Source organism: Peromyscus californicus, unplaced genomic scaffold, assembly GCF_007827085.1.
Source record: "Peromyscus californicus insignis strain IS unplaced genomic scaffold, ASM782708v3 Scaffold_5__1_contigs__length_169319896, whole genome shotgun sequence".
Classification (NCBI taxonomy): domain Eukaryota; kingdom Metazoa; phylum Chordata; class Mammalia; order Rodentia; family Cricetidae; genus Peromyscus; species Peromyscus californicus.
Genome location: NW_026294573.1, coordinates 16,488,202 through 16,514,434, shown reverse-complemented (window position 1 = coordinate 16,514,434; position 26,233 = coordinate 16,488,202). Strand labels below are relative to the sequence as shown.

The window sequence follows — 26,233 nt, the reverse complement described above, 5'->3', positions numbered from 1 at the left end:
CAGCCACAGGGAGGTGTGAGTGAGCTGAGATGGGGAAGGCCCCACCTGCCCCCTGACAGATCAAAGTGGCCAGGAAAGGCTCATGGAGGCGGTGATGGCTTGGACTCAAGCAGCTGACAGCTGAGAGAAGGGCATTCAAGGGGGGAGGGGATAGCTTTAGCAGGGTGCCTCTGACCTTTCCCATGCCCTGGACTCAGCAGGCAGAACAACCCGGTTCTGTTTCAAGGGCGCCTCACCTCAGCCCAAAGGCTGCAACTGTCCATTCCGTCCGTCACTACAGCAGCCGATGGCCTCCCAGTGGAGTCCCCGCCCAGCCCCGGGACTGCCAGGTTTTGCTTTGCCTCTGAGGCTGGTTTTCCAGGAAAGCTCTAACCACAGCAGTCCCCGGAGAGTCCAGGGTGATCCTCTCCAGCCCTCCCTGCAGCTCAGGTGCCGCCCTATCTTCAGAGGCCTCCGACTTCCTCCCATGCCAGGGGCTTTGCCCAGGTGCCACCCAGAGGACTCTTCAGGTTCTCCTACATAGCCAACTCCATCTTTCTCACTCCTTTTCAACTCCTTCACTCCTCCCGTCCCAGCTCCCCAGCAAACCCCTTTCGCACCAATTTTCCCTCCTCCAAGTGGCTAAGCCGACTTTACTGGCCCCTCTAGCCACCCTGCTTGGCCCCCGTTCCACACTTATTCCTACATCCCCAAAAATCTGCCTCTGTCTATTTCTCAACCACCTCATTCACACTGTGAATTAAAAGAAAAAAAAGAAAAAAAGAGTGCTCATATAGCCCAGGATGGCCTTGAACTTGCTATGTAGCGATGTTATAGAGTGCTTGCTTAGTATACACAAGGCCCTAAGTTGAAACCAAACACTGAATTCTAGTGCTCAGGTGATGGAGGCAGAGTACCAGAACTGCAAGGTTGTGGTAGTTTGAATGTAATTGGCCCCCATAAGCTCCCAGGGAGTGGCACTATTAGGAGGTGTGGCTTTGTTGGAGTAGGTACGGCTTTGTTGGAAGAAAAATGTCACTGTGGAGGTGGGCTTTGAGGTCTCATATATGCCCAAGCCACGCCCAGTGCCTCAGTCCACTTCCTGTTGCATCTGATCAAGATGTAGCCAGCACCATCCTCCCTGCCATGAAGATAATGATTTATAAACCTCTGAAATTATAAGCCACCACCTCAGTTAAATGTTTTCCTTTATAAGAGTTGCTGTGGTCATGGTGTCTCTTCACAGCAATAGAAACCCTAGTCAAGACAAAGGTTAACCTGGAATCACGACCCTATCTTGAACAGACACACACACACACACACACACACACACACACACACACACACACACTAAATAAATAAATAAAAATGAAGTTCAAGCTAGGGCTGGTGGCACACACCTTTATTCCCAGAACTCTGGAGGCAAAGGCAATATCTCTGTGAGTTCCAGAACAGCCTGATCTACAGAGTGAGTTCCAGGCCAGCCAAGGCTACACAGTGAGACCCTGTCCCCCAACCCGCCAATGAAACTGAGCACCAGTGTAGCAGTGTGTCTCTGGACCTCAATATTTGGGAGACATGACCAGGAGGATTGCAGTGAGTTCAAGGCTCGCCTGATCTACATCATGAGTCTGTGCCAGCCTGGGTTACATAGTAAGCCCCTGTCTCAAACCACCCCCTCCAAAATAATAAAATAAAAACAATTAAAAATTACAAGGAAGATTGAACATGGAGTGATGGCACCCTTGTAATCATGATTACATCATGATGTAATCCTAGCACTCAGAGGTCGAGGCAGGAGGGTCTCAAGTTCTAGGACAGCTGAAATTAGAGGGATATGTCCAAAACAAAACAGACAAAAAACCAGAAATCAAAAGAAACCTTTCCAGAGGGCTGGAAGTATAGTTCAGTGATAGAGTGCTTGCCTAGCATGTTCAAAGTCCTCAGTTCAATCCTCAGTCCTGAAATAAATACATAAACATTTAAAGACGTGGTTGTGGTGGCACACATCTCTGATGCTAGCCCTAGGAAAGTAGAGGCATGAGGTTCAGGAGTTCAAGGCCAGCCTGGACTACATGAAACAAACAAACAAATACAGACTGAATTAGTTACTGAGACCAAAAGAGGTAAGTACTCTAAGAGCTCCCTTACAGCCAAGGCAAAAAGGGAGATACACAGGGTTCTAGTAGGCTGTTTCTAGGTGACTTGGAATAACATCCTTAGTAGCTCAATCAGGTGGAGTTGTACCTGGGAGCTGCTTGGCAGGCATCTAGAGCAGGAGAGAAGGTGGCTTTCCACACTGCTGCCCTCCATGATTACCTGGCGCTCATCTCCGCTAACTCTCATCCATCTCTCCCACTGACTTGACGCACCCTGGCCTGCTTACTTTCTCAGCTACTTCCTGGTTCTGAGCTGTTTGCAAGTGTAGCAAGGGTCCCATCCATGGGTGCTCCGGGAAACTGGACCCAAGTCCCCCAATGAAATGATGACCCTGTAGCACCCAGCTCCAGCTCAATACAGAGAATGGAGACAATACAGAAGGGGGTTGAGGTGGGCACATGATGGCACATGCCTGCCTCCTATATATCCCCATCCAATCACAAATAAGATATAAAGCAGTTCATATTTTAAAAAAATAGGAAAATACATTTATCAGATTAAAATAATAGACAAGTTGTTTTATACCAGCTCCCCCCCCCCACACACACACACATGTGACCTTGGACATGTGGTTTTACCTTTCCAGTCTTGGTTTCTTCATCTGTGAAATGGGGATACCCATGCCTATTGAGTTACTGTAGATGAAAATGGATTCCTATAGAAGAGCACCTGACCCAGTGCCTGGTGCATAGTCGGGAGGCCACACATTTCAGCCGTCAGGGTGATGGGTCTCTTTGCCTATTTTAAAAGACTTTTTGTGTGTGCATGCCAGACAAGCTCTATTCTATATATAGCTTTGGTTCTCTTGGAACTATGTAGACCAGTCTGACCTTGAACTCACAGAGATCCACCTGTTTCTGCCTCCCAAGTGCTGGGATTAAAGGAGTGTGCTACCACATCTCACTCCAACATTTTTAAATCACGGTTTTATTCTGTGCACGCACATGCACCTACCATGTGAGTGTGTGGAAGTCAGAGATCAATGGGTGGAAGTCAATTCTCTCCTTCCAAACCATGGACTCTGGGGTTCCAGCTCAAGAAGTCAGGATTTTACAGCAAGCGCCTTTACCTTTAACTCAGCCACCTGAAAAACAATATAAGTATTTATTCAGCTTTTGGGGTCTATGAAATCAGATCTCACATATCACCCCAATTAAGTTTCCAAAATTCCCTTCCTGCTTACCCCACCCGCCTTGATCTCTTTTGTCCAAGCTGACCTCAAAAACCTCCCTAGTCCTGGGATTCCAGGCCCAGCCTCCATCTCCTGCTACTTTCTCTGTCTCCTTCTTCCTCCCTCCTGTCCCGCACTCTCTCGACACCTCACACAGCCTGTTTCCCCTCTGGTCAGGGTGTAGCCTTCCCCCTCGGTCCCCTCCTCTTGGTCTCTCCCCGAAGCTTCCACCCTTTCTGTGCGCTCATCTCTCTCCCTTCCCTCTACCCTCTACCCTGCCCAGGGCAGCTGCCCAGTTGTCAGGGAAGAAGGGAGGGGCCTGCTATTGTGGTCTTCTTCTCACCGGCCTGGTGAACTCTGATACCCTACTGCAACTGGATGCTGCAGGCCCAGGAGAGGTCCCCAGAGGTTCTGTCTGCAGAGGGTCCTTACGAACACCACACTGTGGATATCTCTGCTGTTCTCTCTGTCTCTCATTAGGATCTTATATAGTCCAAACTGTCCTTGAATTTGGAGCAGGAGATGGCCTTGAACTTCTTTTTTTCTAAATTTAACTTTTTTATTCTAAATTACTGTATGTTTATAGGTGTTTTGCCTTTATGTATGTCTGTATACAATATGCAGGCCAGAAAGGGGCAACAGAACTTCCTGAACTGGAGTTACAGACGTTGGGAGCCATCACCGGAGTGCTGGGAATAGAACCTGGGTCCCCTACAAGAGCAGCCAGTGCTCTTAGTGGCTGAGCCATCTCTCCAGGCCCGACCTTGAACTTCTGATCTTCTTGCCCCCATTTCCCAAGTGCTGGACTCCAGGCATGAGCTGGCGTGGGGACACACTGGCTGTTCTCTTTTAAATTCTCTCACCAGCAACATGGGAACAGGCTGAACCACGGCCTCTTCACTTCAGAACTGTCAGGATTGTCAGGCCAATATCACAAAGCATCAGCCACCTGGTATGTGTCTAGCACATGGCAAATGCTAGGCATTCCTGGGTTCTCAGAAAGCCTTCTGGAGATGACCTCTAGATCCCTGGGTAAGGCCTAGAGGTGCCAGAGGCTCTTCTCACTGACACACCCCCCCCCCACCCACACACACCCGATTTCCATCAGGCCTTCCCCAGAGCAGCAGGGTGGTACAGACAGGCCTTGGTCATGGCATGAGAAGGTCTCCACTCTACTCTTGGCTTTGGTGCCGGCCCACCCAGTAGCTTTGTCAGGCTGCAGGTCCTGTCCACCCATGTGCCCCTTTAGAACAGAGAAAGTGTAGTCTCTCTCCTTTGCCTTTTTATGTATTTATGTGTTTACTGCGGGCAGGGTTAGGGGTATGGGTACATGTGTCACAGTGCACATGACGGTCAGAGGATGAGGTAGTAGAATATTATTTTAAGGTGTGTTACTTTTGTTTATGTTGCATTTGTTTAACTCTGTGAAGTTGTGTTACTGTGCCTGTCTAAAACACCTGATGGCCTAATAAAGAGCGGAACGGCCAATAGCGAAGCAGGAGAGAGAAATAGGCAGGGCTGGCAGACAGAGAGGATAAATAGAAGGAGAAATCTGGGAGAAGATAGGAGAATGAGGCAGCCAGAGAAGGAGGAGGACTCCAGGGGCCAGCCACCCAGCCACCCAGCCACACAGCCAGCCACGGAGTAAGAGTGAGATTTACAGAAGTAAGAGAACGGGAAAAGCCCAGAGGTGAAAGGTAGACTGGATAATTTAAGTTAAGGAAAGCTGGCAAGAAACAAGCCAAACTAAGACCGGGCATTTATAATTAAGTATAAGCCTCTGTGTGTGACTTAGTTGGGAGCTGGGTGGTGGGCCCCCCAGAAGAGACACAACCAAACAACAACAGGATGGTTTGTGGACATTTTCTCCTTCCACCACACGACTTCCCGGGGATAAACTCAGGTCATTAGGCTTGGTGACAAGAACCTTTACCTACTGGGCTGTCTTGCCAGCCCCTCCCCCACACCATCCTCACAGAACTGGGACCACATCTTGCTATTGCTGAGCCAGTGATAGAGCATTCCAGGATGTCTATGGTATGTGTGAGCCAAATGTAGTCATGAGACTTGAGCTTTTTTTTTTTTTTTTTTTTTGGTTTTGGTTTTAAAATAAGGTCTCCTGAGCAGGTCGATCTCTGTGGGTTCAAGGCCAGCCTGGTCAACAGAGTGAGTTCCAGGACAGTCAGAGCTACATAGAGAAACCCTGTCTTGAAAAACAAAACCAAACAACAACAACAACAAAAAAAAAGAAAGAAAGAAAAAAGGTCTCCTGTAGCTCGGGCCGGCCTGGACTCACATAGCTTAAGCTGCCTTGCACCCCTGCTCTTCATGTCTCTACCTCCTATGGGCTGGGACTGCAGGCCTGTGCCGCCACACCCTCTTTTAAGTTATTGCTGGACTGTACTGGAGAACAAAGGGCACATAGATGCTATGGAAATTGTTAAAGGACTCTTTATTAACTGAACACATTCAGCCCGTGTCCCCAAGCCCTGGCCCCACAAAGCAGACTGAAGACTTCAGTGCCACCTGTCAATCATTCCCTCTTTAAGGCAGATGTGATCCTGACTGACAACACATTCATTTTTCTTCTTCTTCTTCTTCTTCTTCTTCTTCTTCTTCTTCTTCTTCTTCTTCTTCTTCTTCTTCTTCTTCTTCTTGTTTTTTTTTCCCCCAGGGTATTATTACTTTGTGGTTCTGGCTGGCCTGGAATTCACTATGTAGACCAGGCTGGCCTCAAACTCACAGAGATCTACCTGGCCTGCCTCTGCCTCTGCCTCCCATGCCGCTGAGATGAAAGGCTGTACTCCACTATAATCAGCCTCTGAACTTTTTTGTAAGCAGAGCAAGTGGGCTTCAGGTTTTACATGTAGCGGTCCACAAAGTATCCACATTGTACGCGAATTCCCAGAGCTTTCTCATTGGTAGAATGAGACAGGTGGGAATGGCAAACCCCATTTTACAGAGGAGAAAACTGAGGCTCAGAGAGGAGAGAGAACCATCCACAGCCATGTACTGACAAGCGCAGAGCTGGGGTAACTGGGTAGGCTTTCACGTCTTTCTAGATTTATGATATCTCTCCAGGTGACACACTGAGACTCCTGGGAGGTCACCTGAGGAGGAGCCAAAAAGCTTAACCTGGGCTGAAGCCATAGCAACAGCTGGTCGAGTGCTTGCCTAGCATGCATGCACCACCATATAGGCAGGGCATGGTGGTGAGCACCTGTAATCTCTTGCACTTGGGAGGCAGAGGCAAGAGGATCAGTGCTGTGGGATGTTCTGTATGGCAAATGTGTTGCTCTGATTGGTCAATAAATAAATCACTGATTGGCCAGTGGCCAGGCAGGAAGTATAGGCGGGACAAGGAGGAGAATAAAGCTGGGAAGTGGAAGGCTGAGTCAGAGAGACACTGCCAGCCACCACAATGACAAACAGCATGTGAAGATGCCGGTAAGCCACGAGCCATGTGGCAAGGTATAGATGAATGGAAATGGATTAATTTAAGCTGTAAGAACAGTTAGCAAGAAGCCTGCCATGGCCATACAGTTTGTAACCAATATAAGTCTCTGTGTTTACTTGGTTGGGTCTGAGCGGCTGTGGGACTGGCAGGTGAGAGAGATTTGTCCTGACTGTGGGCCAGGCAGGAAAACTCTAGCTACAATGGCGCCCAACGTGGGGCAAGAGTTTCCACCTAAAAACTGAGAAAAAAGATTCTAAAACGGAGCTAAAATCCGCTTCCTAATTGTCTCTCTCAAATGAGCAGCAGCTGCCGGTTTGAGCTTACTTGTGGGTTCCTGGCGTGTGCTCTCGACCTCCCAGGAAACTTCCACTACATGCTATACCAGGAGTTTGAGGCCAACCTGGGTTACAAGAAACCTGTCTTGTAAAAAACCAAAGAGGGGAGGAAATAGGTCAGAGGCTGATGGTATGTATATGTTCTCTTAGACCTGTCATCATGGCAGCCCACACACATGCAGCTCAGCCTGCGCTCTTCCCCATGCACCCTACCTGCTGCTGTCTGTCAGTGTGCATACTCTGTGACCCCCTCCCTGCACCTGTACCTCCAGATCGAACATCCAGAGTGCTGCCAAGTGGAAGGGGCTATGGAGCACTGTGTCTACCCCCCAAGCTCCAGCAGACACACAGTCCAGGAGCAGACAACCTTGCTTTGCATCCCAAGCCTGGGGCTGGCTTTTCTTTCCCTGATGTGTCAAGGGGCGCTCAGGGACAGGAAGGGGGTTTCGGCCAGCTTTTTCTACTCTTCCCTCATAGTGGTTCTTTCTCTTCCCAAATCCACTGCCTCTCCAACCAATTCAGGCCTCCCCTCCTCCTTGCCTCCTTGTGGATGGTAGGTGAGACTTCCCAGATCTTCCTCTCCTACTTCACCAGCTCTTAACCAGCCTTCAGAAACTCACCTCAATTCTTCCAGGATGTCTTTGTCCATATATATATATATATATATATATATATATATATATCACGTTCCTTATACATTTGTTTCTTTTCTTTTTTTTTTTTTTTTTTGGTTTTTCGAGACAGGGTCTCTCTGTGTAGCTTTGCGCCTCTCCTGGAACTCACTTGGTAGCCCAGGCTGGCCTCGAACTCACAGAGATCCACCTGGCTCTGCCTCCCGAGTGCTGGGATTAAAGGCGTGCGCCACCACCGCCCGGCTGTTTCTTTTCTTGACACCATACAAATATAGATAACGACAAAAGTCACGTAAGTGACGCATAGTGGGCACACCTGTAACCTCAAACACTCTAGAGGCAGAGGCAGGACTGGGATTTCAGGGCCAGCCTGGGCTAGGTACGGTGAGACTCATCTCTGCTTGGTTGTTTGTTTTTGGGTTTTTTTTTTTTTGGATTTTTTTTGTTTTTTGGGTTTTTTGTTGTTGTTGTTTTGTTTTTGAGACATGGTTTCTCTTATGTAGCCCTGCCTGTCCTGGAACTCACTCTGTAGACCAGGCTGGCCTTGAACTCGGAGATCCATCTGCCTCTGCCTCCCAAGTGCTGGAATTAAAGGCAAGTATCACATGGCACAGAAGTTTGTTTGTCTTTTTTAATTACGTGTATGTGTTTGTTGTCTGTGTGTGGTTATGTGAATGTGTGAATGCAGGTGTCTGAAGATGCCAGAATAGGGCACTGGATCCCTTACAGCTGGGGTTACAGGCAGTTGTGAGCCATGTGATAGTGGTGCTGGGGACCAAACCCCCGCTCTACCCCCTTCCCCACCCCCTATCTATGCAAGAGCAGTACATGCTCTTAACCACTGAACCATCTTTACAGGCCTGTGACTTGTCTTTAAAAGAAAAGAAAAAAAAAGTCACAAAACAAAGTCATACAAACAAAACACACATTCACCACACAGGATACACTGACCTCTCTGTCTCACAAACTGAATCATCTACAAAGTTGTGGCAAATCTCTGCCATGTTCCTCAACTGTGTATGTGCGCATACACGTGCACCAAACGGGGATTCACTGCCTACTCTTTCACAACAGAGGCACAAAGCCTCTTTCTACCACACCCACATGCATGCGCAACAGGTCACAAATGCCCAGCTCACACAGCACACACAGTTTCCTGTTCTTTCCTGCTCTGCACCTGCGCAGCAGGCGTGAGGAGAAAGTTTCTCTACTGCAAGTATAAGTGCCCACGCCTACCGGACCTTCATTCGACTTCTCTTTCCTTCGCCCCTCTCTCGAGTGCGCGCGCACGTGTACACACACACACACACACACACACACACACACACACACACACACACACACACACGAGTAACAATCCCCAAATATAGTCCTCTGTCTTTCCACATAAACACACAGGCATGCAGAATCCATCCCTTCCCCCTTTTCCCGTCTCCTCCTCTTCTCCCTCCCTCCCTTCTTGCACACACACACACACACACACACACACACACACACACACACACACACACACTCGCAGCTGCAGCGATCAGGGTCATACTCCAGTGCAGGCGCCAGGCAGGAGACAAAGGTCGCCAAGACTTCCAGAGCCCCAACTGGGCACAAGTGGACCTGTCGCCGGCTCCATCTGTCCCTAGAAGCGGGTCCTGGCGAGGTCTAGTCTAGGCATCCGGAGCTACAGGATTGGGCGCGCGCTCCTGGACCCGCCGGCAACCCAGACAGCCAGGGTCTCCTGCTCTCCAGCACGCCACGGGTTAAGAAGCCTAAGGGGGGCGGGGGAGTCCGGCCTACGCGCCTGATTGGCTGTTGCTCCCCGGGCCCGCAGCCCCCGCGCCTCGGTATTGGTTCGCGGAGGGCCCCGCCCCCTGGCCTGGGCGCCCGAGCAGCGCGCGCCGCCCCGGCAGCTAGCCGCGCCGTGCGAGCTGAGAGCGCATCGCATCGCCGAGCAGCCGAAGCCGGAGCCCCAGCGGGAGGCGCAGCCAGAGCCGGGTCGTTCGGAGCCCGCGAGCAATGGTGAGTACGCCCGCAGCCCGCCGGGGCACCGTGCAGCCCCGACGGTCCCAGCGGTAGCGCGGCGATGGCATCCTGGCCGGCTCGCGGGGGGCTGGGCGTCCCCCGCAGCTGCGGCCCGCGACCCGCTGTACTCAGGCGTGGAGCCGGGGGTCGTTCGGGCTGCGAGTACCTTGGTTCTGGGCTGCTAGGTCTGGCCTTGCGTGGAAGACTTAGGGTGGCGCGTTGGGTTTGGGGCGGAGGGACAGTTGATGAGATAGGTTTGGGATATGTGTAGGTCTCTGAGCTTGGTTTGGCGTGGAGACCTTGGGCAGCCAGGCCGGGTCGATTCAGAGATGTCAGGGTTCGGCTGGCCTTGAGCTCACATCCCTCGTAGTTCAAGTGGGTTTGGGGTTCGAGGACGCTCTGTACATCTTGGGAGACTGAATACTTTTCTCCTACTGCTTGCTGATCCTGCTGTGGCGCATGGGGTGGGGTGGCACAGAGAGGAGGGGACAGTCTGAGGTTCTGCTAGTTATCTGGTGTTCCCAGCATCTCCCAGTAATGAATCCTCAGAGGAGGGGCCAAGTGCTGACTCCTTTGGGCAAAAGCACCAGAGTAAAGGGGATCCTTGAGGGAGGGGATTTCGTTGGGGGCTTAAGCCTCAGGAGTGACATCCATCTAATCCAGTTGCTTTTGAGAGCTTCTGGGAGGTGAGTTGTCTCTGGCCCAGAGCCAAGGCCTCAGGTTGCCTTTCCAGGGCCTGTTATTGCCTCCATCACATGCCAGGTGTGCTTCTCTCCCTGTGGACCTCTGATTGCCTCCTCCAGAGCTGGCTTTTTGGCCTGTGCACTCGATCCAAGGCACCCTGTCTGGCCTGAGATCTGTCTGGGCTCTCTGCGGTTGGTCCCAGAGACTTGCCTACCTCTATGATGTCACTTCCAAGCCTGAGGGGTTCAGTGAGGAATGGAGGGGTACATAGAGCTGAAAAGGCTGCAGTGACAGCTCCAGGATCAGCCACCCAGCCCCTGTACCCCAGCTCCTGCCCCCTGCCCTCCCTCCCCCCACTGATAGGAACATATGTTCCCCTTAGATACTCCTTTCCTCTGTCCTCTGACTCTCCTCTCTTACCCACTGGCATCTTTCCCACGAGACATCACTTGTCCCTGTAGAGACTGATGACTAAATTTTGCCCCCAAGGTGGCCAGAGATCATCTTGGACCCGACTTACCTCCCCCATTAAGAATCTCCCAGGAATGTGCTGCTTGGATAGTTTCATGGCTGGGGAATGCATCACCTGTGGACCAGCTCTTGATTTAAAGTCTGAGGATGTGAGAGAGTAATAAAAGAGAGAAAGACTTTGAGGTTACACATCCTCTCTCTCTGTACCTCCCCTGACCTGAGCTGCTCACAAAGAGAACACTTTTCCCTCCTTACAAAGCACCAGAAAGTCTGGTGTGGTGGTACATGCCGCTGGTCCCAGTGTTTGGGAGACTGAGACAGGCAGATTGTAAGTTCCAGGGCAGCCTGGGCTCAAACAAACCAACTAACCATCCACTCCGCCTTGGTAACATTTTTTTAAATTTAATTTTATTTGTATGAATGCTTGGCTTGCATGTATATAAGAATAACACATGTGTGCCCGGTACATACTGAGGCCAGAAGAGAGTGTCGGAGCTCCAGTTCCAGGAGCAACAGTTATGAGCCACCATGTAGGTGCATGGAATGACCCTTGAGGGTCCTCTGCTGCTGTTGTCAGCTGGCTGGGCCATCTCCAACTAACACCTGAAAAGCTTCCCAGCCCATCAGAAAGACTGTAGACTTTGTCCCCAAACAGATTGGGGGTCTAATCCCAGCTCCTTCACATCCCTGCAGGGACTTTGGTCGGGCTGTATTATAAGCCCATTGTGCACGCTCATCAATGAGATGGGTGATGGTTCCTGTCTCCTGGGATGGTGTGGGGATCAGGCTGAGATAAACCCAAGTGAGTGTTTGGAATACCATTTACTTTCTTTTACAACCTTGAGCTCGAATTAGGAAGTTCTGCTAACCATCCAACCTATTTTCTGGTCTGGAAGAGCCATTCATATTTATCATGTTTAGGAGAAGATGACAGTGATATTTAAAGAGAATGCCCTGTTTCTTGTTTAACAGAGACTTACGGGATGCTTGCTCTGTGCTAGACCTTGTACAAGGGAAGAAAAAGTGACATAAACCATGTGTTGACGGCGCTTCTATCCATCCCTAAACATCCTCAGGCCAAGGGTCATGTCCTTCAGGGAGGTGGCTATGTCATGCCCAGCAAGTGTTCCATTCTGGCTGGAGAGATGGGAGAGTCATTAAGCCGATATAATCTGAATAGGAAAACATGTTCCAGTTGGGGGAACCTGTGTGATATTGGACCAGAAGTGTGAGGACACAGAATACTCAGGACAGGGCCAGAATAGGGCTGTTTGCCACTCAGGTATGTGGGAGCAGGTGAGAGGGGACAAGGCAGGTCTGGGAAATAGTAGGGACAGAGAGCAGAGGCCTTGACTGCTGCGGGCGGGGGGGGGGGGGAGCCCACTGTAGTCCGCTGACGCACAGTGTTGATGTACCATGAGTGGGTGGGGTGAGGACTGACGCCAGGCCTCCTTGGGTTCCCCTAAAGTTGGTACCTTTGCCATCATTCCCAAGAGGGGCTGAGATTCAGGGCTACTTCACTCTGAGTCTTAAATCCAGCATCCCACCCCTCCAGCAGAGCCCAGTTTTCCGCTGCCTCCCAGGTTCCTAATGGGGTTCCTTTGCCCTATACAGGCTGTTTCCTGTTGTTGGCGCTGGATCTCCCTGGTACTCCCAGCTCTCCACCCAGGTCCCTAACCTCTTGGCAGAGAATCAGCACGGTTCTTAATGGCCTCCTGTCGAAAGCGCCCCCACACCCTCAGCCCAAGCTGTGGGATGAGGACTCCCAAGAGGCTTTTTATATCTTCCTACCTCCAGATGTCCTCAAACCACCCAGCGGCAGGCACAGAGATAGGAAGGAGGTGGTCCAGGGGCACAGCTAGGCGGTATGGAGACGGCATGAGGCTGCTAGGTACTAGGAGGACTAACGAGGCAGAGGGTTTGAAGGGAAGGAGACAGCCTGGACTCCCACACTGTTCTGGTGGTATCCTGTGAACCAATCCTTCACATTCCACACTGGGGGAGGGCGACTGAGTTTGGACCACTATTGAATGGAGGGAGATCTTCACTGTACAGAGGTTGAGTTGAAGACAAGATCCAGAGCCCAAATTTGAATCCCGATGTCAAATCAGTTTGCTGTGTGACCTCAGGTCAGGCATCCTCCCTCTCTCTGCTTCCTTCCCTCTCATGAGGGGCAGATGTGCTCTGCTTTTGAGGATGTCATTGTGAGGGTACCGACATGGGAACATGCAGAAATTATTAAAAACACAAGGGACAGTGTTATTATTTGAAGATAAGAGGTGAGGAGTTCTGATTGTATGGTGGTGGCCACCTCGCCCCGGGCAGCGGGCCTGTCCTAGAAACTGGGTTACACTGGATTATTCATGTCCCTACACTTGTTCTTGGCCAAGTAGCCGAGCAGTGATGGTTACTCATGTTTCGTTGAATTGCCCCAGTTTTTGGTAAAGAAAGCTGCTGTTGCCTTCTGGGAAGGGATGATTGCAGTTTCTAAGATAGAATTACAGAGACTTCCATCCTGTCGGGAGTGGGGGGCTTGGAGAGCAGGCGGTGGCTACAAGGAGGGGGACCATCAGCTAATTGTTTTTGCATATCTGCTCTGTCACGTCCACTTGCAGTGACTGTGTGCCCCTGGCCGTTCCTTGTCAATTCACGCACCCACCAAGTCGGCCTGGGACAGCACAAGGCCCGGGGCTGTGGTCAATGTGGCTGGCTGAGATTGACATGTCTCTGCCACAGTCTGATAGGCAAGCCTATGGGCAGGAAATGACAAACACAGTTCCTGTTGCTATGGAGACGTGGGGGGATGGGGATGGGGAACCTGGCCTGGGGATCTGAAGAGGGTCCTTGAGACCATGACATTCTTCAGTCTTCAAGCTATGGCCTGAAGAATGAATGGAGCCCGGCTTCATGATGCAAGCCTATAACCCTGACCTTGAAGAAACAGAGGCAAGAGGATTGCCCAAAGTTTGAGACCAGCTGAGGGATGCATAGGGAAACTCAAAACTCAGTCTCCACCACCACAGAAGTGTGAGTGGGACCAGGAGGGGCTTCAGACCATGGGGAGCTGTGCATGCAAGGTGAGGCAGCTGGCCTCTGGGAAGGCGTTTGCTCATGAGGGGTGCCAAGGATGATGTCTGGCAGAGCAGGTGCACCTGGGGAGGGTCATGTGAGGGATTTGGGTCTTGATTCTAAGGACAGTAGGGAGCCACTCAGAAGTTTAGAGTGAGGGCTCCTGCCCACCCCCACTACCCCCAGGCCCTTACATGTTTTAATCTTCTCTTCAAACCCAGGGACAAGGCTTCTTAGGTCTGGGCTTATGAAAGCAGATGTCCGGAGTTCACTTTGGGAGCTGAGGACTTGAACTAGGTAGCAAAAGCCTTTGGCCCCTAACTGCCACTTCATTTAGCCTTCCTGAGAAAGCCCCTGGGGATGGGAACAGGACCACTGGGCAACAGGCAGAGGTACTGGGGGCTGCTGGGACTGGACGCTGGCCAGGCTGAAAGGCTGGTGGCCTGGTTCCTTGCACAGGATTGCCTTTGCTCACTATTCTCAGGTCCCACTGCTGAAGAGTGGCTGAGCTAGGTCTGGAACCCAATCCAGACCTCCCATCTCCCTGGCTCCTGTGGCAGTCACTCCCTGCCTGGCATTACCCAGGCCCCCTGACTCGAGGTGTCCTGGGATTTTGGACCACGTGCTCCTGTGTGTAGGGGGCACAGCCTCTGGCCTAGAAGAGGCTTCTCCAAGCCCACCTCCTGGCCTGCTCCTTTGCCTTCTTGGCTGGGATGCAAAGGCGGGTGTAGGCGGCAGCCAGGAGGACTCGGGTTACAATGTAAACACATCATGTCAATATTTACTTCTGCCTGGAGCCAGAGCCTCCCCCTCCCATCTGCTGCCCCTGCAGGTGCTCCAGGAGAACCAAAGCCAAGTGCAGAGACCCCAGTAAGATACTCTTCCTTCCTAGGCCTCAGTTTCCCCATCTGCCAAATGACATGGCTGGAACAGTCAATGACAATTTTTAGGCACCCCCTGTAGAACAGTAAGCATAGTGAGCCTAGCTTTGTGTTCCTGGTTTGTACCTAGCCTTCCCATTTCCCTGTCAGGGGATGGGGGGCATGTTTCATATGACCCTTGAGCTCTGGCCTTGTGCCCTGAGGAGGGGGTCCCACAGCCCCTGTTTTGGATGGTCAGCGAGGAGAGCACGCTCAGCAGAGCTGGCACAGGAAGAGACAGGAGAAATGGCCGTGGAAGCCCTTGTTATTCCAAAGAAATGTTTTATGATTCTCTGAATCCAGACGCTGGCTTGCGTCACTTGGGAACTGCAGCCAAGGGTGGGGACTGTAACCTCAAGGCCTCATGGTGCTCTGAGGTCAGGAGCTGGGCTGGGGGAGTCCTGGGCTTGACTAGGACCCCCCAGTCAGACGGTGGAGCTCCTGATGAATGGGCTGAGGTCCAAGACTGGAACGACCACAATGACGTGTGGTGGGAAGAGGGGTGCAGAGGGTTGAGGCAGCTCATGGAGAGGGAGGAAGGACGCATTTCCTAAGCAGTTATTTTGCAGAGTGAGTCTATTGAGCATGTGAGTAGTCCAGTCCCCTCTGCCCCAGAAGAGGGACCGTAGGTGGCGCTGGCAGGCTTAAGAGTGAACAGCCTGTGAAGGCAGGGCAGGGCAGGGCAAAACAGAGTCCTGGGGATTCACTGAGTCTCAGGAGTCGGTCTTGGAGACCAGGAAACCCAGGATCTAATCTGGTTCTATCACTTTTTAAAAAACTACTTAGTTAATTAATTGAGATCTGGTCTTACGTAGCCCAGGCTGGCCTGGATCATTCTGTGTAGCTGAAGTGGGGGCCTTGAACCTCTGTTTCTCCTACTTCTGCCTCCTGGGTGCTGGGGTTACAGGTATTATCACACCAGGTTTACACAGTGATGGGGATTGAACTCAGGACCTCATGCATGCTAGGCAAGCACTCTCCTCATTGAGCTATGCCTCCATCCCTTTTCGTTGTGTCACTTTTTGCTCTATGCCTTCTCCCTGAGCTTGCTTTCCTCTCTAGTGTGGAACTGTTGGAACTTTTTTGTACAGTAGTTGTAAGAGTTAGAGTTAGAACAGATCCTGTTTCAGGAGCCCCGCTCAGTGTTGGGGAGTCCAGGGGTTCCACAAAGTCCAGCTCAGTGTTGGGGAGTCCAGGGATTCCACAAAGCCTCCTCTCAGTGTTGGGGAGTTCAGGGGTTCCACAAAGCCCAGCTCAGTGTTGGGGAGTCCAGGGGTTCCACAGAGCTCAACTGCTGTCACTGTCACTGCCCAATAGTGATAAGATGATACCGGTGACAGAGATCATGGACTCCCATAAACATAGGCAACATCCCCAGGGCACACACACATCCTACCCAGCCTGGTTTTGCCAGAGTGTTCCTCTGCATAACATTTGGACCAAGATGGATGCCATTCTCCAGCTCCCATAGGCTCATCACAGGCGGGCTGTCCCAGGTGTGCTGGCTGTCCTTTCTGTCGCCTGGTTTGAACTTTATCAGTGTCAACTCTTACAAGCTCCTCGGGGCCTGGTTCCCATCAGCTTTGGTCACTACTGAGTGCCTCCGAGGGACTTTGCTCCTGGTGCCTGTTCCAGAATCTGCTCTTTGTTAAGCTGAGTTGTGTCATGTTGAGTAGATAAACTTTTAAATATCTGTGACTGACATTTAGGTTGCTCTCAGTTTGGACCCAGTGTGACATTCTTGTTCATGTCCATACGTGTCTGACTTATGTGGCTGCCACACCATCCTCTGACGTAGATGTTCCACTTCAGAGCATACCGTTCCCCTCCCTGTCACCAGCCCGGTGCTTGGCCTAGAACATGCTTCCAGGGCCTGTTTGTTTCAGCCCCGGCTCCTCCTCGGTAGCCCTGCCCCTGCCCTTGGGGCCTGGGAAACCCTGGATTTGCTGCATTCTGCCAGCCCTGGATTCCACCGCACCTGGTGTTCTTCAGGTTAGAGAAGGGGTTCTGGCCCTGGAGGGGACCCCTCACCCTCGAGTCTGTCTTGCCACTGATTGCCTATATGACTTAGGCTCCTAGCTTCCCCTCCCCCAGTCTGAGGTCCTCCCCCGCTCTGAGAAGCATCATGTGGATAGAAGGTCCCCATCACTGGCTTCTGGTGGTCTCCCTATTTGGGGACCACTTGCTCCCGTCAGTAGGGCCTCCAGGGTTGAACCAAGATAATCTCTTAGCCCTGACTACCCTGTACCTCTCTCGTCCTCTTCATGATAGCCTCTTTCTAAGTCTGCCCCACCCCAGCAGGTTTAGAAGAGACAGTCTTGGCATCAGGCCAGGCTGGGTGTGTGCTCTTAGCACTCCCAGGCTCTGGCCTTGGGCACTTCACCCCATCTTCACCTACAGAGTCATAAAAGCCAAATGAGGTCCCAACTCATCCAAAGGACAAAAGCTCTGTGGTCATCAAATCCCAGCCTGCAAGGAGCTCAGGTCCAGTGGAGAAAAGTCCCGACACCTCGTGCAGACCCACCTGCCAGAGACCTCATTTCAGAGAGAAGGAAGACAGCAAAGCAGGGTGGCATGGGGAAATGGCTGTGATGTGGTGGCTCTAGTTGGCGGCCAGAGCAGAAGGCTGGGAAGAGGGCAACGGAGTAAAGATGTGGAGGAGGACTTTGGGGCAGAAGGAACAGGAGGTGCACAGAGCCAAAGGACTTGGCATGTTAAGGTGGAAGATGGCCGGCGTGGAGGAGCAGAGGCCTCGGGAAGGTATAGAAGGAGGTAGACAGGAAGGGGGCTAGTCGTGAGAGCCTTATCTGGAGGGGAAGTGAAGAATCGGCATTTCATCCCAAGAGCGATGGCAAGTCCCTGGAGGTCTTCAGTGCAGTGACTCCTTTGGGTTTATTTCCGAAAGGCCCTGGCTGTTATGTGCGAGATCGACCGAAGGAGGCAGGAGCGAGGCAGAGAGGCTGTGTCCAGCAGAGATGCGCCCAGGCCTAAGGGCGTGGCTGTGCTTCTGTCTCCAGAGGCTAGGTTTTAGGTCCTTTAGGAACGGAGGGGGTAGAGGATGGTCATGCAAAATGCTTCTAGACCACTGTTCCTGGTAGGAAGGCTTGGTGGGCTGAACTTGTCATCACCAGCTAGACGGACCCATCTTAAACCTACACTTGAACTCAGCCTTGCCATTCTCCCAAGTGACCCAGTTCTCACCACCTGGCTCCCAGAAACCCAGAGGGCCTGAGCCTGCTTCCCCTGTCTTTACATTTCCTGCCTACTGAGAAATGAGGGCAGGAGCAGCCGTGGCTGCAGGGACACCCAGCCCTGTGCCCTCGGCTATTGCCCTATTCTGGGCATTCCTGTGGCTTTGTGGTTCCTGGGTGGCACTTCTTTTTCCTCGAGTGTCTAGGTGGTCAGTGGACTTCTTCCTGAACTTCCAGGAACAGTGGGCAGGGTGGGGGAGACAGAAGAGGCGAGGAGAGTTCACAGAATTCTCTGGAAATGGGACGTAGGCGTCCTCTAGACGTACTTCCTCTTGGGGAGACAAAGACTAGAAAGAGGGCTGGGGAAACAGCTCAGTAGATAAGAATGCTTGCTGCTCAAGGCATGAGGACCTGAATTCAGTCTCCAATACCACGTAAGAAGAGGGGTGTGGCCCAACACTCATCTGTAACCCCAGGGCTGTGAGGGACAGAGACAAGAGGCTCACAGGGCTTACTGGCCGCGAGCCTAGTTCCAGATGCAGTGAAAGATCCTGCCTCAAGGGAACAAGGTGGATCACGATAGAGCAGGACACCTGATGTCTTCCTTTGATCTCCACACATACATGGGAGGCTATACCTACATACACATATGTGTACACATACCACATACACGTACACCGTCAATATCATACTTACACGCATCAAAAAATAAAAACAAAACAGAACAGAACAGGCCCAGAAAGGACAAGAATATTTCCCAGGCCACACAGCAAATTCAGTATTGTGTCTTAGAACCCGATCCAGGGTCCTGATCCTGTGTTCTTTCTGTTCAGAATGTGGCTCCAACAGGCATGGGTTCTGGTCTCACCTGTCACTGAGTCCCAGCTGGGTCCTTTGGTGAACGACCATCTCTGAGCCTTGGTTTTCTCTAATGTAGGATGGTTAACACCTTCCACTGTGAAGCATGGTTGAGGGCAGATGTCAAGTTCTCAGGCCTGTAGGCAGTGCACAGGACAAGTCTTTAGTAATGGGGACTATTACTGTTGTGATGGTTCTGACCTAAGTAGTGTGTGTGTGTGTGTGTGTGTGTGTGTGTGTGTGTGTGTGTGTGTGTGCATGTGCGCACTTGTGGACACCCGGAGACCAGAGGACAGCCTTGGGTGCTGTACCTCAATCACTCTCTACCCCCCACTCCTTTTTTGTTTGTTTTTTTTGAGAAAGAATCACTCACTGGCCTGGAATTTGATGAGTCAGCTAGGTTGTCTGGCCAGCCAGTCCTAGAGTTCTGCCTGTCTCTGCCTTCCCAGCTCTGGGATTACATGTGTGCACCACCATGCCCAGTTTTTCTTTCTTTAATTAAAGTTCTATGTGTCTGTCTGTCTGCCTGCCTGCCTGACGGCCTGATGGCCTGACGGCCTGACGGCCTGCCTGCATGAGTTTATGTACACAACGTGCATATCGATGCCCACAGAGGTCGGAGGACGTAGAGTTACAAGTGGTCGTGAGCTGCCTGATTGGGGGTGCCAGGAACCGAACCCCAGTCCTCTGCAAGAGCAGCAAGTCATGGCTCCAGCAACCCCAGCCACAGCCCTTCTTATGCGGGCTAGAATTCAGGACTTCTTGCTTGTAAGGCGAACTCTTTACCCACCGAAGCATCTCCCAAGCCCCTGCCCTCCGTCTTTGAAGAGCTGGAAGTGGCTGTCCTTGTCCCCATGCTGCTGTCCAGGCCTGAGGGATGCAGGTAGATGGGAGGTGAGAAGATCCTTGTTGGGGGCCTGTCTGATTTTGCTTCTCCGTTTTAATTGAGAGACCCCGATGCAGGCCCATAGTTTTCACCATCACCTCAACATACACAGACAGAAAGACAGAGAAAGAAAGAGACAGACGGACACACACACACACACACACACACACCCTCTCACAGGTGCACATACATAGACAAACAAGGCTGAGGTGGCTGGAGCTGTGTCTCAGTGGCAAGCAGGTAGTCACTGAGGGTCATGCCAGAGTGAAAACAGTGGCTTGCCACATCCTGCATTGCACCCCTTAGTGGCAGTGTGGCCTAGTGGTCGCGAGCAGGGGCCATGCATTGATGGGAACTTTAACCCCATACATGCCACTGATGTGCGAAGGACTCGCTTCAGGTGAGTTTTCCTCTCCGAGACTCATCCTTCCAGTCCCTGAGGTAGCAACTGCAGCTCCATCCCTCAGTGAGATCCGCCTGCCTCTGCCTCCTGAGTGCTGGGATTGAAGGCGTGCGCCACCACCGCTGCCCAGCTTAAATTTTTCTCTAGATTTATTTACTTTATTCTTTGTGTATGAGTGTTTTGCCTGCATGGATGCATGTACACCACATGGGTGCCTGCTGCTTGTGGAAGTCAGAAGAGGGCATCAGATTCCCTTGGAGCTGGAGTTATGGATGGTTGTGAACCACCGAGTAGGTTCTGGGAACTGCACCCGCATTCTCTGCAAGAGTAGCAAGTGCTGAGCTATCTCTCTAGTCTCAGGACCTGGATTTGAACTTGGGTGTTTGGGTTACAGAGTCCAAGTGCTTTATGTGTGTCAGGTCTGTGTGTGTGCCTGTGTGTGGAGGGCAGAAGACAATGTGTGGGAATCTGTTTACTTCTTCTACCATGTGGACCCTGGGGATTGAACTCAGGTTGTTATGCTTGGTAGCAAGTGATTTTACTGGCCGAGCCATCTCGTGGTCTCCTGAGCCCAAGTCCTTAAGCACCATGTTATCCATTGCTCTTCTGCAGTTTACCCCCCCACACCCATCCCCCCCCTAGTAATTCTGTCAGGACAGCTGTGTGGACTCTGCTTCACCTGCCATGGGAAGAAAGTCCTAGCAGGTCTCCTGAAATTTCCTTTCAGCACATGATGAGCAGATTCAGACCCCCGGGAAAAGGAATTGGAAAGTTCGAACCCTAGCAAATCCAGGAGCTGCACCGGAGGGAGGAACGGGGATGGGGAAAGATGCATTTAGAAAGTGGGGGGGGGACTTAGAAGGCAGAACTAACATCTGCTGAGTGCCAGGCGTGGGGTTCTCCAGGAAGTGAGAGCCCTGTGGGAGCGCTAGACACGCCAGCAGGGAAGTTGTTGGATGGTATTGTGTGGGTGTGTGGGCAACTTTGAAGGACCAGAGGAACGGGTAACTTAACTGGCCCAGGGATCTGGTGTTTGAGCTGGCTCCAGAAGTCTACCAGTTAGGCCGAGCCAGGAGTGGCAAAGCCAGAACCTGGACAGCCTGGCTCCAGAGTCGTGTTCTCACCCGTGCGGCATGCTCAGCTAGATGGGACTTGTGTCCTGGTCTCTCCACAGAGCCTTGGGCAGCTCACCGGTTGCTTTCTCTTTTAGCTTCTGCCTCTGTCCTTCGTAAACTCCTGCCCCTCTGCCAGGGAGAGTCTCTGCCTTTGTAGATACCCAGGACTTGGGGTGTCCCCGTGCTTTTAAGCTAGTAGGAACAACCTGGGATGTGAGGGCCTCTACACCTTTCTGGTGGGCAGTGTTGTCAGCCTGCACCAGCCCTGCCCCCATCCCCCCCAACCCCCTGGGATTTCAGGACCATGGGAGCAGACTGTATGGGTATCTCAGGTTCTCGGGTGTGTGAGAGGACCAGTAAGAGGGATACTGGCTACCAGGGCATCTTTACTTTCTTTCCAGAGATCCTGACTCATTAGGGTTTGAGTGGGGTTCAGAAGCCTGCATTTCCAGCAGACTCCCTGACTCTCACCTTGGAAGGTGACAGGTCTCCCTTGGGAAGCTCCAATTGGTTACACAAGCTGCTCGTGGTCTATCACTGTCCCCCGGTGTTCTATTTCGTCATTTCCATCATCAGAATATCACTCAGTTGGGGGAAAGGATGTAGAGAATTTAGGGAATCTTGAGAGAGGTTTCTAACAGTCGTGAAGACCTTGGGAATCTTCAGTCAGCTGGGGAAATGGTAGCTCAGAGTTTGGGCAGTTTTCCCAAAGCCAGCTAGAGTGCTGTAATACTTAATCCCGACTGTCGGCTTAATGAGATGCAGAATCATCTAGCAGGCAAAACCCAGCATGTCCGTCAGAGAGTTTCTACATTGGGTTAATTGAGGTGAGAAGAGCTAACCTGAATGTGGACAGCGCCATCCCATGGCCTGGAGGCCCCAGACCGAGTTAAAAAGAGAAAGCAAGCTGAGCACGTCTTCCTGACCCTGGATACAGCGTGACTAGCTGCCACTTGCCCTGACTCTTGCCTTCCTGCTGGGTGTGTGTGTGTGTGCACACACACGAGTGCGTGTGCACATACGGGCAGATCCCACAGAAGCCAGAGATGTTGACTCACCCTGGCGCTGGAGTTCCAGGTGGTTGTCTGCTGCCTGATGTGAGTGCTGGGAACTGAACTCGGGTCCTCGCAAGAGCAGTGCATGTTCTTACCCACTGAGCCATCTGAGCTCCAGTATCCTGCCTTAAACTGTAAGCCCCTCTTCAGTTGCTTTTGGTCCAGCATTTGATTGCATCATCAAGAAATGTACCTAATTCAGTGGCTGAGCGGAGAGTAAACCTGTTTCCCTGAGCTGCCAAGGCTACCCAGCTCCCTATTGCCTCCTGCACAGAGTCTGGAAGACACAGACTCCACTCTGCCAACCCCGGCTATAGCAGAGTGTAGGGTGACAGTGAAGGACCGGCTAGATTGCTCAGCGGGTAAAGGCGCTTGCCGCCAAACCTGACAGACAGTGTGAGTTCTGTCCCGGGGGGTGTCCGACCTCCACACATGCACACAAGCACATCCACAGAAATAGGTAAATAACAGTGATGGTGCCGGCCAGTATGTGCTAACCACGGGAGGGCTGTCTAATAAAGAGCGGTGTGTACTGGCAGCATCGTGCCTGAGGAGCCATCCTACCCCCAGGCAGAAAGGTTGTTTCCTGATGGGAGACACCTGTTTGGAGAAGTTAGAAGGGTGAGTTAAACGTTAACAAGAGATGGCTCACATAGGCTCTTGGCCAAAAGAATATTTGCATGTGTAAAAGCCCTGAGGTAAGTGACCTATATAGTATTGTTCCGTGGAGCTGGAATCAATAGTAAGGGTGAGAGTGACCTAAGGTGAGGCCAAGAGGTGGCCAGGGGTTGGTCCCTGTAAAGCCATATAAGCCAGGTGAGAGCTTTGAACTTAACCCCCAGAGCAATGAACGCAGAGCCTTGTATACATTCAAGTCAAATTATATTTCTTCAACACCAAAGGTCGTATTTAAGCCCTGAGAGCGAACATTGGCAGAGCGGAGGCTTCCCTTGAATTGGAAGGATTGCCAGCTGGGCAGTGACAAGATCTCTCTTGCCTTCTGTCCTGCTCATTCTGGCCCATGGGCAGAGATGGCTTGGGGGAGGGGTCATGCCTGGGATTGGCAAGGTGGTGGAGGGGAGGACAGATATGGGGGGGATGGAGTTGACAGGGAATAGCATTGTGCTTGATGGAGGCAGGGTGAGATCCAGCCCATTGCTCTGACAGGTCACAGTCCGGAGCCGAGAAGGGTTGTGTGAGTGGCTGGTGTCACAGCCGAAGCAGCAGAGCCCAGATGCTGGGTGGAAGACAGCCTCCCCTGCCCAGGCCTTCCAGCCAAACCCTGACTGGGATCCACATTGCTGGCAGCTGCTTTGCTGGAGTCCTCTTCCAGGCCTCTGGTGGCTCCCCGCCACTCCCCCCATCCCTGCAGCGCCTGGGACTTCAAGGCAGGGAATGCGAGTGAAGACAGAGGTTTTGTCTTTGAAGCAGCCAGTGGGGGAGGGGCAGCAATCTGACCTCCAGATTCTTTCCTGTGACCTCTCTGACCCTGGAGAGACCCAGGCCCTTGGGACCTGGGAGGTCCACAAGAAGTGGGGATGGCCACTAGCTCCACAGTGTGCAAATAGCCCTTCCCTGGGGGATGGGAAGGGGGTCCCAGGGGTCTGCCATGATGCCTCTGCCACAGAAAGGAGCTGCAGGGCCAGAGTCTGGGCTTATGGCGTCTCCTCAGAAGCCAAGACAGCCCCTCATCTGACTCTCCAGGGTGGGAAGACCCTGGTAACCACTTCTCTGTTCCCGCCTTCTTCCCTGGTTGGGCCTCTTTGGCCACTGTTATCTCTGAGGACTTAGTTACCAGAATGTTCAACTGGGAAGCTGCCTCCACCTCCTTCCTTTGGGACATTCACTCCTTCCTGGGAGCCACAGTTGGGAATCCCCTGCATCAGCTCTCTCTGGGGTTCCCCCTTCCTTCTCACCAGGTCCTGAGGCTGCTGTCTCTCTGTCACTGGGATTGTCCCAGTCCCTGGACCCAGTTCCCGTGCTCTGGGAACCAGCTTCCCTTCTTGCTTAGAGACCAGGACCCCTCACCTCCCTTCCCTCAACCTCCCAGGGTCCTGTATTCTGACATCTGCCTAATGCTTAGTAGGTGCTCAGAACATGTAACCCCCCATCTCTCTTCTGTTCCTCTCCCCCACGACCCTCAGCCTCTCCCACGTGAGTATTTCTGCTCGGGGAGCTATGCATGGCAACTTGATCGATCCAGAAGTAGCTACTGTTGGCTGAGGACGTGGGGTGGAAGAAAATGAGGCAGGCTGAGGAACAGGAGGAAGGCGAAGGCTATAGCTTAGTGCCCTCTAGCTTCAGGTCCCCATCCCCTGTGGGCCAGTGGGGAGGCTCCGTTCGGGGAATCATTGCATCAGAGCAAAGGATATCAAGTTTGCAAAGAGGGTGGATAGTGACAGATCCCTGATGGCTCCTGAAGCCAGGGTGTCCTTAAACCTCACCTGGCACCTGAGGACAGCAGCCAGGACCCTTAATGCCACTTATTCTTACTTCTTACTGCCCCCCCACCCCCACCCCCTGCCGCCTTGTTCCCAGTCTGCTCCAGGGAGCAGAGATGGAACCATGATTTATTGAGAATTAACACTGAGCCAAGCCCCAAGCTAAGTGGCAAATACATTGGCTTGTTTCATACACAGTCAGCCCAAAAGAGATAGGTCCTAACCTCCCCACCCCACCCCCCCAAAAAAAATAAAAAAGGTCTTGCTATAATGCTTGGGATGGTCCTGAACTCCTGAGCTCAAGTAATCCTGCCCCAGCCTCCTGAGTAACTGGGACTCTTTGGCTTGTGTTCTGTTTTTACAAGGGGAAACTGAGGCCCGGAGAAGTGAGGGGACATGCCCAAGTCCCAAGGCCGAGAGGTGTCAGGGTTCTCAATGAGTGCTTTGACAACCCTGAGGAGCATCCATCTTCCAGGCCACTGGTGTTTTGCTTGGGTCAGGAAGGCCACTGCTGGGAGGTCAGTGGGAGGAGGAGAAGGCTGCTGGGAGCTGTGGAGGAGTGCAGGTGGGTGTACGCCAGTTCAGAGCTGAAGGAGGAGGTAGCCCAGACCTGTGCTAGGGCATCCCGGTGACAGGAACTTCCCAGAGGATACAGTGTATGCCCTGGCTCCATACATTCAGGAAGGGGCGAAGGGAGGGCAGGAGCCCCTGGCGGGGCTGTGCCATGTGCAGGTGGACAGTCCTGGGGCTAACTCCTACTCACATGGTCCCCAGGGAGATATGGCTAAGGGTTCAGTGTTAGCTAATGACACACGCACAGAATTGCCTCTGGCAGTCCATCGCTTTTTTTTCCCCAAGATTTATTTATTTTACTATTTTGTGTGAGTGTTTTGCCTACATACATATTTATGTATACCATGTGTGCCTGGTGCCCACAGAGGTCAGAAAAGGACATCAGATCCCCTGGGACTAGAGTTACAGATGGTTGTGAGCAGCCATGTAGGTGCTAGGAATTGAACCCAGGTCCACGCAAAAACAACCAGTGCTCTTAACCACTGAACCAATTCTACAGCTCCCTGTCTACTGCTTTTTAAAGGACTTTAAAAATTATTTTATTTGGGGCTAGAGAGATGGCTCAGCGGTTAAAAGCACTGACTGCTCTTCCACGGGATCCAGGTTCAATTCCCAGCGCCCACATGGCAGCTCACGACTGTCTGTAACTCCAGTTCCAGGGGATCTGGCACCCTCACACAAAAATGGAGGCAAAACACCAATGAGCATATAATAATAATAATAATAATAATAATAATAATAATAATAATAATAATAATAATAAAGTTTTAAAAATATTTTATTTATCATTTGTGTGTGGAAGGGCACATGTGGAGGT

At 51.9% G+C, this 26,233-nt stretch overlaps 1 protein-coding gene and 1 long non-coding RNA gene across 2 annotated transcripts in view; one reads left to right on the top strand and one right to left on the bottom strand.

Moving 5' to 3' along the window:
- The first annotated feature begins 9,632 nt into the window (after positions 1–9,632).
- Positions 9,633–26,233, top strand: part of Ece1 (endothelin converting enzyme 1) — a 101,103-nt gene continuing 84,502 nt past the window's right edge. Inside the window, exon 1 of the mRNA XM_052716046.1 lies at positions 9,633–9,747. Coding sequence (XP_052572006.1) covers positions 9,745–9,747 — 3 coding nt within the window. The 5' untranslated portion in view covers positions 9,633–9,744. The remainder of the gene's footprint in view (positions 9,748–26,233) is intronic.
- Positions 11,336–22,130, bottom strand: LOC128096459 (uncharacterized). Its single transcript, XR_008213649.1, has 3 exons — positions 21,819–22,130; positions 18,954–19,080; positions 11,336–17,928 (listed from the first exon to the last, which is right to left on the bottom strand). It is a non-coding gene; the product is annotated as an uncharacterized LOC128096459 (long non-coding RNA).